The sequence below is a fragment of the Pituophis catenifer genome, unplaced genomic scaffold, assembly GCF_029215685.1.
Source record: "Pituophis catenifer annectens isolate HBS135680 unplaced genomic scaffold, rPitCat1.0.hap2 SCAF_1, whole genome shotgun sequence".
NCBI lineage: Eukaryota > Metazoa > Chordata > Lepidosauria > Squamata > Colubridae > Pituophis > Pituophis catenifer.
Genome location: NW_027256881.1, coordinates 53,382,495 through 53,396,105, shown reverse-complemented (window position 1 = coordinate 53,396,105; position 13,611 = coordinate 53,382,495). Strand labels below are relative to the sequence as shown.

Below are 13,611 nucleotides of genomic sequence, written 5' to 3'. Positions count from 1 at the left end.
CTTAAGAATAAGAATCACTTTCCTCAATCTTGATGTTCTTCTAAAATGAGCAATTATTTTTTACAGGGGGGAAACAAGCCATGGTTCCAGAGATGAAAGAGCTTTTCAAGGATGAACAATAGAAAAGACCATAAATGTGCAAGCATGATTCATTTTTAATAAAATTTGAATGGTAAACAGCAAGATACCCTGATGTGCTCTGTTCAAAGACACTGTACTTCACATATTCATTGTTGATACCCAGAAGGAATACGGAGAGCTACTGTAGCTAAGTGGCAGATTAGGCAAAATTATTCAAGATAATGACTACAGCAGACTAGCATTGTTAAAGATTTCTGAGCTTTAATGCAATGGCAGTTTAAAATAAATGTGGTAGAATTTAGTAATTTCTACCGTACTGATGGAGTTCTAACTGAGCGGCTGTCTTGCACGTACTGCTAACTCTGACTAACTGTTGAATTTCTCCATTGTGACCGTCTTGTTGGATATATCTTAATGTAACTCAGCTATCCAAAGGGCAAACAGAATTCAAGGAAGCATTAGGAAAAAGAGAGCAATTGGAACACCTATGTATATAAGACCTTATACATCTGCTTAATAGTATTCCAAGTATGTATACAAACATTATAAGTAAAAAAAATACAGTTGAATATTCTCTAAGGAAAATAATCAAAGTATAAACCTACTCAATTGCTGATTTTTCTCAGTAACTGAAAAATACCTGGATTTGTTTTTTTAAAACACCTGTGACTTGGAAGACAATATTGTAGAGACAAGGGTCCAAATAGGCATTTTTTGTTTTTACTTTCCAAAGCTACTATATTTTTCCTGCAGTTGGAGACAACTGTCACCTGCAACTCACTGATGAAAAACATCTTGATGTTGTCAATCTGTCTCCTCCTAATAGTTTACTGTTATTTCATTTCCAAAGTTGGGAAGGTTTTGCTGAGCAAGAAATAATCACATCACATGCTTTGTTCATTCTCCTAATGTCAAAACATAACCATGTAGAGCAATTCACAAGCCTCTGGAGATCAAGCAAAGCAGAAGGGCTATCAGATCCTTTTAAAGAAAAGTAGTGTGGAAACAATTGACACAGCAGATTCAGAGGTGAAAGATATTCAAATCATTTGGAAATATGCAAAATAGAAAATACACAGTATCAGGGGTGTCAAACTGGTGGCCCATGAGCCAAGTGCCTCATGCACAGCCCATGACCACCCCAGCTCTGCGAACGGAAATATGTAACAAAACATCACATGACGGATGCCGCCAGTTTGACACCCATGCAGTGGTGGGTTTCTACTGGTTCACGCCGGTTCGAGCAAGCCAGTAGTGGTGATGGTGAGCTAAAAGCGAACCAGTTCGCCCCGACCGTCAACTGGGCCCTCCCGCCTGCCCCTGCGCTATACCCAGTGGTGGGATTAAAATAATTTAACAACCGGTTCTCTGCCCTAATGACCAGCTAGGTGGATGTGGCTCAGTGGTCATGTGGCCATGTGGGCATGGCCAACTCAATGTCACTCACGTCGATGGGCGCTTCGCCTTAGCTGTCACAATGTAATAAGGGTTAACCAGAGAGGCAGTTTCTGTAAGCAGGGCAATAAAGATTAGGCTAGAAACAACACCAGAATGTTTACTTTCTGCCTTCTTTACAGGATTAGCCCTGTAAAGTAGGGAAAAACAAAATAAGATTTTTTTTTCCAACAACCAGTTCTCTGAACTGCTTAGAAAGTTAACAACTGGTTCTACCGAATAGGTGCGAACTGACTGAATCCCACCACTGGCTATACCTACCTATATTCGTTCATTTTTAGCCCAGCTGATAGGCGTTCTGAGACCTTACCAATTTCCATGCTCTAATTTTTTTTGTTGGAAAAGTCAAATACATCATTTCAAGTGAAACAGTAAAATAAGGATGATTTGTTGTAACTTACTCTAAAAAACTCTTGTTACATTCAAAAGATATAGAGCAGAAAGCCATCCCTGACATTATTTTCAAGGAAGGTATAGAGGAATTGAGGCAAATAGTGTTCCCAAATTATGAAATTCTCATAGACCCTTTAATAAAAATTACTGAATCCCAATGACATTTATTCCAAAGAACAAAAACACTTAGAAATTATTGAGCTAAGGTAAGATATGTTATGTGAAAAAGATTGATCTCTTGGACAGTATGACAACAACAGGGATACAATTAACTAACTTTTTTCTGTTACAGATCAATAGTGGTATATTTTTATGAAGAATTAGCTTTCCCCTTGTGTGTTTTCAATGATTAATGCATGTTTAAGATATGGTCTTCATAAATGTTCTAGAATTAGATGAACGCTGAGATGACCAATCTGCTGATGTCAGATGAGGTCAGAAGTAGAATCTTGGGAAAAAATTCACCAAATTAGAAAAATAGTCATTAAAATGGCTAATTCGGTTCAATATTGATTTTAATTGACAAGTTTTAAATTATGGGCCAAATTTATAAATTATTTTAACTTTATTTTTAACTGTGATGTTTGTATAGATGTTTTTATCTTGGCTGTTCACCGCCCTGAGTCCGAAAGGAGAAGGGCGGTATAGAAATTTGAATAATAAAATAAAATAAATAAATAATATAAGCGTTGTCTAAAAGCCACTTTTATATTAACAGAATACTTTTATATTGACAGAGCAAATTTTAGTTTAACCTGACATTTTTAATTACATTGTACCTGTGTTTATTTATATATTCTAAAAGACATGTTATTCACTTATCAAGTGACAATTTTACTTGCATAAATTCACTTTATGCAATATTTACCAGAAACACCCCAAAAATAGAGCTAATTGCAAATTCTTTTTATGCTGTTGAAGCAGTCATTTTTAAAAAAATAAATTAACTGAATACAAAAACTAATCAAAGAAAAAGAAAATATGAACTTATAAAGAGAGAAAAGCTACAAAAATAAGACATATATTTACAAATATACATATATCAATATATTGGTGCCATGATTTATTACAGTCATCCCTAGCTGATCTATATTTATTCACTTATTTATGAAATATATTTGCCACCCATCTCATATCCAACTACTCTGGGCAGCTTAGAGCGTAACTGTAAATTGATAGTAATCAATTCAGTGAAATAGATGGAGCTATACCCTGTGCTGTTTTTCCAATGCTGAATAGTGAAGGGCCTTTAACTGCCTGGGCTGAATTGCCTGCAGTTCTCTAAGCAACATTCTCAGAAGTGGCTTGTGATTGCCTTTTTCCTATGGCTGAGAGAGAATGACTGGCCCAAAGTCACCCAGCTGACTTTATGCCTAAAACAGTACTAGAAGTCATGGTCTCCCAGTTTCTAGCCTCATCTCTTAACAACTACATCTTTTCCATTTTTTACAAGTCTCATTTTATGCTCTAATCATAACACCCTGAATGATTTGATCACACTCCTCTATTCTCTAATCACTCTTTAAAAATATTTCTTTTATCCTGCCTTTATTACTTTTATAAATAACTCGAAGCAGAGAACATACCTAATACTCCTCCTCCTATTTTCCCACCTAGAGCCCTGTGAGTTGAGTTGGGATGACAGAGTGATTGGCCCAAGGTCACCCAGCTAGCTTTCATGCCTAAGGCAGGACTAGAACTCACAGTTTACTCCTGGTTTCTATCCTAGGGACTTAACCCTTAGGACCAATCAAGGCACAATATGCAACTAAGAAAATGGGATACCAAACCTGTGGTGCCTAGTATCGTGAATGGCACGGTCACTGGGCATCCGTTCACTCTCCCGTTGGTTAAAGGCATACAATCGATATGGATCCTCTCCGCCTTTCCATCTCCGAATACTCAGATATTTTCTTTCTTCAAATTGATCCCAAAGATCATCCCAATCAATGTCGGAATCCTGTTCATGCATAAACATAGATTCCGTAAGGAAAGTAAAAAGTTGGAACTGAATGGTCATGCTTTTCTTTTCTTTTTTTTTTTAAGTTAACTTAGCTTCCTTGGACTGTTTTGAAGAAAGATAAGGTATCCTCTTTTTAAACTAAATATTTATAATATAATAATATACGAATATGACAGTTGTCATGTTCTTGTTCATACAGACCATCGTCATTTCAAAAATAAGATTATGCATTTGAAAATACCTATTTTTTGTTTCTTCAAATTAAGGAAAATACACACAGATTCATCTTGCATTGTGAGGGCCAGTTACTGTTTTGCATTCTGGCATATGCTTGTGGCTACAAAGCAGAATGCATTATACTGATGTTTGAGGTCAACATAACTCAGATTTAATCAGCTGAAGATCAAATGCACGTAAATCTGTTGAATCAATTCAGGGGACATTTTGTACATAGCCACAAATAGGATTGGGAAAGAAATCTGTTTTTGTCACATTTTATATGACACAACCTAATTTCTACTTCCAACCTAACTGCAGACCTGAATGTAATTACCTTTTCATTTTTGCATCTCCAGATTTTGTGAAGATTAGGAAACATGTCATACTAAACTATATACATTTTTGTATGTATTCTCATATCTTTTTTCTTTTCCTGTATTACGTTTAGACTATACAACACATATACTAGAAGAAATGTAATGTATATAAAGTAAAATGTAATGTGCATAAAGTAAAATGTAATGTGTATAAAATAATTCAAAACCAGGGATATCCAGAGGGGGGAGCAAACTATGGAAACAGCATAGTCCTGTTATGGTACAAGCACCTTTACATGTATCATAATGCTGTACGCATGTATGAAAGGGGAAAAGTTTGGAACACACTCATGTGACTCTGGTTTTAATGAAAGTGATGAATCCATGGATATTTCTGTCACAAATTGATAGCAAACCATTTCATTTGACAGTCTGAAATCTGTAGACTCAAACTAAAACACTTCAAATAGTCTTCCTTTTATAATAGAAGGCTTTTCAGCAAAAACAGTGCCACTTATAAAAAAGACTGATGCAATTAGCAACTGATACTTTCAATCCAAAAAAGTCAAAGCCATGATCTATTGCACAGTAAAAAGAATCAAAATGTTTGCATACTATAAAGTATAAGAGACAAATTAATTTCAGGTGATAAAAGTCTTCTTTCATGTGGCTATCAACCGACTTGCAGAGAGAGGAGCATTGCTTATAGAAAACCAGAGAATAAATATTAATGGTACTTTATTTCAGACCTCTATGAAGAAGCTCAAAGTATTTCTTGGTACCTACAGTATTAGGTGATGAACTTAAATAAATTTTTCACTGTCCTTAAACTCTGGATCCAATCCAGCCTATACATCCTCTCTAGAAGCTTGCTCCTTTTAGTAGCTATATTTGATTTTTTCTCTTTTTTTTGTTGTTGATTGTTGAGTTTACTTGATTTTCACAGCGTATCTTTAAAATATTACTACAGAGACTGAGAATTTAGATGGAAAATACACAAGAAAAACTTCTAATAAATCATGCTAAAGAACAGTCTTTTAGCTGCACTTTTTCCTAAGTGTCTAAGTCAGAGGTGTCAAATTCAAGGCCCATGGATTGGATCTGGCCCGCAATATGGTCAGATCCAGGCCATGGGGCTGTCCTGGTCTGCCCAATGCAAAGAGGAAAGATCAGGCCAACGTAGCTTCGGCCGGTCTACCCAGTGCAAAGAGGAAACATGCCAGCAATTTGGGGATTGACGTCAAACTGGCCACGCCCACCCAGTTGGCCATACCCATCCAGTTGGCCACACCTGCCTGGGCCCCCGAGGTCAACCACAGCCCTGATGCGGCCCTCAATGAAATTGAGTTTGACACCCCTGGTTTAAGCCATAGGCCCTATGCTCACATTCCCAGCAGCTGTTCTTAGTATACCATGTCATATTTATCCAATGAACAAACTGGCCTTTTGCTTAGAATCAAGTGAATACAATGTTTTTCCCGCTGTTTTAATGAAGTGCATACCAGTGGTGGGTTCCTACCGGTTTGCCCCGGATCGGGTGAACCACTAGCATCGGCGGTGGGAGGCTCCGCCCACCCACCCAGACATCTCTGTGCATGCACAGAAGCATTGCGCACACACGCACGAGCACCCATGAGAGAATCGGTAGCGACCAAAATTGAAACCCACTACTGGTGCATACAATATGTCCCAACTAAAATCATATCATTATAGAAGCACAATATCTTTGGTTGCAACTTGTTTCTACTATGGACAGATTCAAAACCTATAGAATTATTTTGACACCCGAAAAAGTCACCTTACTAATAATTTATCTTTCATTTATTATTACTGCCATATGCAAGAACCTTTTGCCTTCTAATGATATCAAGCAATTTTATTTCATAATTGTTTTTATTCACAACACATTTTATGTAATAAAAGAAAGGGAGTGAGAAGGTGATGGCACCAATAAATAAATGGTGCATGTCCCAATGATTCATCTGCATTCATGGAGCTGATTTAAATACTGTAAAATACTGTAGTTTAGTAATGGCTAGATCCCACTACAGCTTTATTTAAAAAAAAAAAAAGCTTCCTTTACAAACAACACAAGTGCAGAGTTAGATATTGAAACATATGTGTGATTACCCTTATCTCCATGCTTGCAGATTGTATTTAATTATTTTTCAGATGAATTTTTATTACATCCTACCAAAGCCATGCTGATTATCAATCTGTGATCCACTTAACAGCCTCTTCTTTAAAAGCCTCACTGAAATAATTAGAACTCATAGAAACCATCCATTGAGTCGCCAAGAGTTGAAGTGATTGAATCCCTATGCAATGAGTCCCAGAAACCCAACAATATTAAATAAACATAGAAGCAGATATGATTTTAAGAATTTCAGGATCAATCCCCACTTAATCATGAAGCTCTCCCTTAGTTAACTTTCTGTTGATATTTCTCAGCTAACTGACCTCACAGAATCGCTGTAAAAATTAGTTTCCAAAAAACCCCAAAAAACCAAAACAAAATCCATATACAGGATTTCTTCAAGGGAGTACAGTGTGTGTGTGTGTGTGTGTGTGTGTGTGTGTGTGTGTGTACTCCCTTGAAGAAATGCAATCTGGGAGATACATGATTGGAGTCAAAATTTGCTCTATGTCGCGTATTATCATAGAATCATAAGGCTGTAAGGGACCTTTGAGGTCTTCTAATCCAACTCCCTATTCAAGTCAAGAGTAGTTACACCATCCCGTACAAATGGTTGGCCATTTATTTCCAGGTTGGATCTCCCTCAGATGAACTTTAACCCATTGCTTCTTGTCATGCCCTCAGATACTATGGATAACAGGTTGTGACCCCTTCTTCCCTGTGACAGCCACAATAAGTACTGGAAGATTGCTATCAGGTCTCCCCTAAGCCTTCTCTTCATTAGGCTAAACAGCTTGGCGGCCTCGCTGGGGGTGGGGGAGAGGGTAACTGGCGCAGCTTGACTTGCACAAGCAGTGGGCTTGCACATATGCATATGTGTGTGCAACTCAACTTGCTCAAGTGCAAGTGTGATGGCCTGCCTCTCGTGCAAGTCGGGCTGCGTGTGCATATGTGCATCAGCCTGACACTCATGTGGCCCAGTTCCAAATTGGCCATGGCCCAGTAGTGGGCAGTGGCCTGGGAGTTGGGTATTCCTGCTCTAGGATTTCTATCTATGGACTCTTCCTACTCTCTCTCTTATTTTGTTGAAGTCAGCTCTCTTAAAGTCTAAAACATTAGACTGACTTTGTTCAGTTTTTTTTTTTAATTTGATTTATATGCCACCCTTCTTCGGAGACTCAGGGCGGCTTACAATGCGTTAAGCAATAGCCTTCATACTTTTGTATATTTTATACAAAGTCAGCTTATTGCCCCCACAATCTGGGTCCTCATTTTACCTACCTTAGAAAGGATGGAAGGCTGAGTCAACCTTGAGCCTGGTGAGATTTGAACTTGCAGTAATTGCAGGCAGCTGATGTTAATAACAGTGCTTTAGTCTGCCACACCACCAGGCTCATCTGTGCCTACATTATCTGTGCCTACATTATGGTGAATTCTAGTATGACATGATCATTCTCTCCCAAAGTTCCCATGACTTTCACTCCCTCAACCATGTTATCGCTATTAGTTAGAATTAAGTCCAATATAGTTGACCCTCTAGTTCCTTCCTCCATCTTTTGGAGGATAAAATTTTCAGTTAGGTTTATCAGGAACCTGTTCGATCTCCCACTCACTGTAGATTTTGTTCCCCAGTTGATTTCAGGGTAGTTAAAGTCCACCGTTACTACAGTGCTGTGTTTCCTGCACACTTCAGGTAACCAATTTGCAAAAGGTTCATCTATTTCTTGTGCTTGGTTGGATGGTCTATAGCCGTGATGGCGAACCTATGGCATGTGTGACAGAGGTGGCACGCAGAGCCCTCTCTGTGGGCACGCACACCATCATTGAGCTCTTTGTGACTGACCCTGAATTTGCTTGCTATGTTTCCTGTTCTAAGTGAGCCTTTGTATTTAAAAAGAAGCCTGTTCACCTTAGATAACTCAGAATGATATGGAGCTGATACCTTAAAATTATACACAGACAAATCATCAGACGGGCGGACTATTGGAAAAATGTTTTATCTCTTTCATGATCAGCACAGAATATGTTGCAAAGGAGAAGGGACTCAATCTCCCCATCATCAGCCCACGCGTATTAGTAATCATTCAGCAATACATATTACTATCCACACTTTATCATCACCATCATTCTCCAAATGCTAATCTGGAGGTCACTTCTAAGTTTATTTCTCTCAACAGTTATATGCTGCAGAGCTTCCTGAGAATGAGTGACTGATTCAAAGTCACACCATGAACTCCATGGTCAAGTAGGGAGTTGAATCAGAGAAGCCCCAATCCATGTCTAGTATTTTAACTTCTATGTTACCTGGCTCTGTGTATGCATTATGGTTTTTAAAGAGAAGCAGAGCCACAGTCCCATTGATAGCCTCAAGTCAGGCACAAGCTTTACTTTCTCCTGTATGAGTAACAATTAGTGGCTACCGATTGTTCCTCCTAAACAGGAAAAGTAAATTATTGCATTTGGGTCCTAGATTGAGGAAGAAACAAAATACGATTATTTTATAAAGAAAGCCAGTCTATCCCACATATATTCATTGCATAATAGTAATGCACATCTCACTAATAAAACTAAACAAAATCCACATCAGGTCTAGAACAGCAATATTTCTTGTTTATATATAGTTACAGTAACAGTAGGCATGCCTGAGAGTTTTCATCTGAGATGTGGCTTGACAACTTCAGCTTTTATATCTCAACTTTATTACCGGCAATTTTGCAAAAGGCAGAAAAGCTATGACTTGTTTTCATATCCCAAGGCAAGTTTGTAATAGAAGGGATCATTTTTTGACTCATAGATTGCACACATTTGACAGCAAGAATAAATACTAACTGTCACTCTTTTATCTTCATTCTTATATCTTCCTAATTGCCTCTACTATAGTTACAGATGAAAATAATCAGGATTTGATATTAACTTGAACCAATGGTTCTAAATTGACCCGCTGTCTGAATTCACCTCATCCCGTTGCCTATGGAGATTCTCAGTCATCCAGGTCATAGTTGTCCTAAAGATGCTTTTCCAAAAGGCAACTGGTCTTTCTTGTTTTTCTTTGAAGACGTTTAGCTTCTCATCCAAGAAACTTCTTCAGCTCTGACTAGATGTTGGGGAATGGAAAGATTTATACTCCTTGCAGACAGCTGGTCATTTGCATTCTGACAACACAGATAAACCTCCAGGTGGCCTCAACAACTCTCTAAAAGAATGCAAATGACCAGCTGTCTGCAAGGAGTATAAATCTTTCCATTCCCCAATATAAAGTCAGAGGTGAAGAAGCTTCTTGGATGAGAAGCGAAACGTGTTCAAAGAAAAACAATAAAGTCCAGCTGCCTCTTGAAAAAGCACCTTTGGGACATCCTATCCCAGTGATGGATAACCTTTTTGCCATCGCGTGCCAGGAGAGGGGCGGGGGGGGGGGGTCACGCACAGCATGCCCACACCCATAATTATATGCACCCTGCCCCTGAGAATGTGCACGCGACCCCCCTCCCCTCCGCTCCTGGTACACAATGGCCCAGTAGGCCCATTTTTCTTTCTCACCTGGCTCCAGGGCTTCTCTAGGAGTCTGGGGAGGGTGGGAAAGCATATTTGCTCTCCCCTGACTCCGAGAGAGGCCCTGGAGGCTGGGGACAGCAAAAAACAGGCCTTCCAGTTCCACCAGAAGTTGTTAAATGGGCCATTTTTGGCTTCCAGAGGACCTCCAGGGAGTGGGGAAGGCAGTTTTCACCTTCCCCAGACTCCTAGAGAGGCCCTGGAGCCAGGTGAGAAAAGAAAACAGGCCTTCCCCACCTCCCCAGGCCCTCAAGAGGCAGGAAACAGCCTGTTTTCCTACTTCTGGTGGGCCCAGTAGACCCAAAAATCAGCTGGCCGGTGTGCGCATGCACGCCAGAGCTGAGCTTGCGTGCCCACTGATATGGCAACACGTGCCATCGCGCCTGCAAGAGACCTAAGTCCAACCCACCTTGAATGCCTCTCTTATCTCCCGCTCATTTCTCTTAATAGCAAGTTAGTCAGATTCTTGCAGAGAATTTAAACTTGCAATAAATCTTTATAGTCATTTGACTGCCTGAATCTCCTGATTTCCCAAGTGCTTGACATTAATCTGACCAACCAGCCATTAAAGGAAATGAGCGGGCGATAAGAAAGACATTCAAGTTGGGCTGTACTTAGATTTCTTGTGGGCATGCAGGGACTTGTGACTTATGATGCGTTTGATCCTCCCTCGAGCTCAGCCTGGTCATCTCCTTGCCTTATAAGCAGAAGGATCACATACAACATATCTGCTAGCCTTTGGAAATACCGTGTAAATAACAGAGTTGATTCTTGTTTTAACACATCTTGTAAAACACAATTTATCTGTGAAGTAGAAAATCAAGAGGAGCTGCATCAAGTGAATCCTGAAAATGCTTAAGGTTCATAGAATTTATGAAACTTGCAGACAGACATCAGGCATCATCTTTTTTCAAGCAACTGTCAGAACAAAACTAAAACATTTATTTTAAAGTGGCCACAATCTTGCCAAAGGTAAACACATTATACTTCCATTTATTTTAATAACAAAGTTAAATGTGGCTTAACTCCCATTAATCAATTCAGTTTTCAAATGCTTCACTTGGAATGAACTGTAACTAATGTTTTACCATACATTTTAACTGTCTTGTTAATGTTGCTATTTGCACTGTATTGCTTTGGGAAGACCAGTGTTTGCTACAAAGATTGAATATAAACTTTACAAGCAAAAATAAATAAAAGCACATCTATTTAGAAGAGCAAATACTTCTAGCTTGTATGCCAAAGGAAAAATCAAAATTCAAACAAAGATTTAAACTAACACACCAATCATATATGGGCTTCATGAATTAGTCAACTTTTTTGAAGGGCAAAATATAATGGTAATTCAGTACTTATTTCTGTATATGCTCCAATGTATATTTTCTCACACTTGTGTTTCAAGGGAACAAAGTGAGAAAAAACACAAATCATTTATTTAATGTATTTATTAAGTTTATATCTTGCCTTTCTCCAGTTCAAAGGGGCGCACGTGTGCGCACACACACATACACACACACCTCGTTTCCTTTTCCAGTTTTTCTTACAACCACAACTCAAAGCCACTCTTGAACTTAGGTTTTTATGTTCCTAGTCCAATGCCTTAACCACTAAATGACATTCCTAAATGTACATTTCAACTTATTTGCCTCTCTCAAATAACTTACAGGTTAATCTCCACAGAATAATTTGGTGGAATAAAAGAGCTAACTCAGTATAGGAGTTTGTATTCGATGACTTTCAGATAACCCAGCAAATTGCTATGATTGGTTTGAACTCATAATTGTCATTCAAACCAACCCGCAGCTTAACTGTTCCTTGACTACTGATATCGGGAAAGGTACAATTATACATTGAAGCGAGTAATCCTTTCTCTCCATCTAGGATAGCAGATCAGTTATGGATTACTGGATAAGATCTTCATTATAACATTTCCACCGTGTATTATGTCTTCTTTCCCTCAAGTTGAATTCTGCCTGGGGACTTATTTAACCGCTGTGCAGAAATCCAAATGTAATTTAAGATAATCTATCTCATGTTAAGTTCCATATTAGCATGCACCAGAGAAGGATCAAGCCAATATTCTATTTCCCTTTTTATTTGTCTTCTACAAAGTTCTTATCACAATGTAATCATTTTCTCTCATGTATTTCCAATATTTTTTTTTCATAGAAACCAGACCTTTTTTCAATGCTGCAGTTTAATAGGCAATATTAATTATGTAAAGCAGTGAATTAATAAGGAATTTGGGGAACCAGGAACAGCCTCAATAAGGGAGAAGGAAAATCTTTACCATTCCAAAGGAACAATCAGTTTCACTGATTCACTGAATCAGAATTAAAAACATTTTGCGATAACTCTTTTCTGTACAATCAGTCAAATTAAACAGAGAAATTTTGCCACTCAAAATTAATCATTTTGAACAGCGATATTATATTTCTGTTCAAAAGATAAAACTGCATTTTGCATTAAAGAATGTGATATGTTCACACAGCCAAGTACAATAGCTCTCATTTTCTTCAAATGGGAGAATTCCCAATGTCAATAGACTACAACACAACTTTTAAGCAAAGATCTTAATGTCACTACGACAGTTCTAGTTTATCCCACACTCAAGCCTATATAAAGAAAAACCAATTTCTACCTTCCTAAGACTGAGTGCTATTCTTCCCTAAATGGTTCATCCATTTCTTCTTCTAGGTTATCTTTTTTATTAACTTAAAAGGTTATGCCTTTTAAAACTTATATCTCATAAACGTTTGAGGATATTCATGTATTTGTACAGTTGTACAAATAAGGAATCATATCCCACTAGTAACTCAGAAATGAAACATAAGCAGTTTAACCTTTTACACGCTGGATACTGTACAATTGTGGAGATTCAACAGTATTCCAAAACAACATTTTTAGCCAGAACAATAAAGCTGAAGATACCTAAAGTAATGTATTTATTAATCACATTTATATCTTCCCAAAAATATAAATTGACTCTCAGAGGCACACAAAATGGAACAAACAATACAGGGTAATAAAAATCAGAAAAAGTTTACAACCATAAAGGGATGGAGGGAGAAATGCACTTGTAGACTTGCAAGATTCTGTTAATATAATCTTACAATAAATAAGAAATAGCAGCCAGATGCAAACTCCAAAGGATAGCTCGTGCTCAAAAGCAAAAGAGATACCTGGAAAAGAGCCACTGGACAACCCCCTGCCAATACAATGCAAAAGAAGAAGTAAGAGCACTTTGCTCTTCTTATCACCCCATAGATTAGGTCTGAACATAAGCTTACACCCGTGATGGCAAACCGATGGCACATGTGTCAAAGGTGGCACACAGCACCCTGTCTGATGGCATGCGAGCCATTGCCCCAGTTCAGTTCCGCTGTGCATGCGTACATGCCTCCTGCTGGCCAGCTGATCTTTGAGTCTCTGCCGTACATGCGCAGGGGGCAGGGGACCTGCGGGGGGGGCGCATGCACATGTGCAGGGGAGTGGGC

General features: G+C 38.5%; 1 protein-coding gene across 1 annotated transcript in view; it reads right to left on the bottom strand.

The window, feature by feature from the left end:
• GALNT14 (polypeptide N-acetylgalactosaminyltransferase 14) overlaps positions 1 to 13,611 on the bottom strand; it is a 306,437-nt gene that overhangs the window by 156,262 nt on the left and 136,564 nt on the right. The window contains exon 2 of the mRNA XM_070932429.1: positions 3,720 to 3,889. Within this exon, the coding sequence (XP_070788530.1) occupies positions 3,720 to 3,889 (170 nt within the window). The remainder of the gene's footprint in view (positions 1 to 3,719; positions 3,890 to 13,611) is intronic.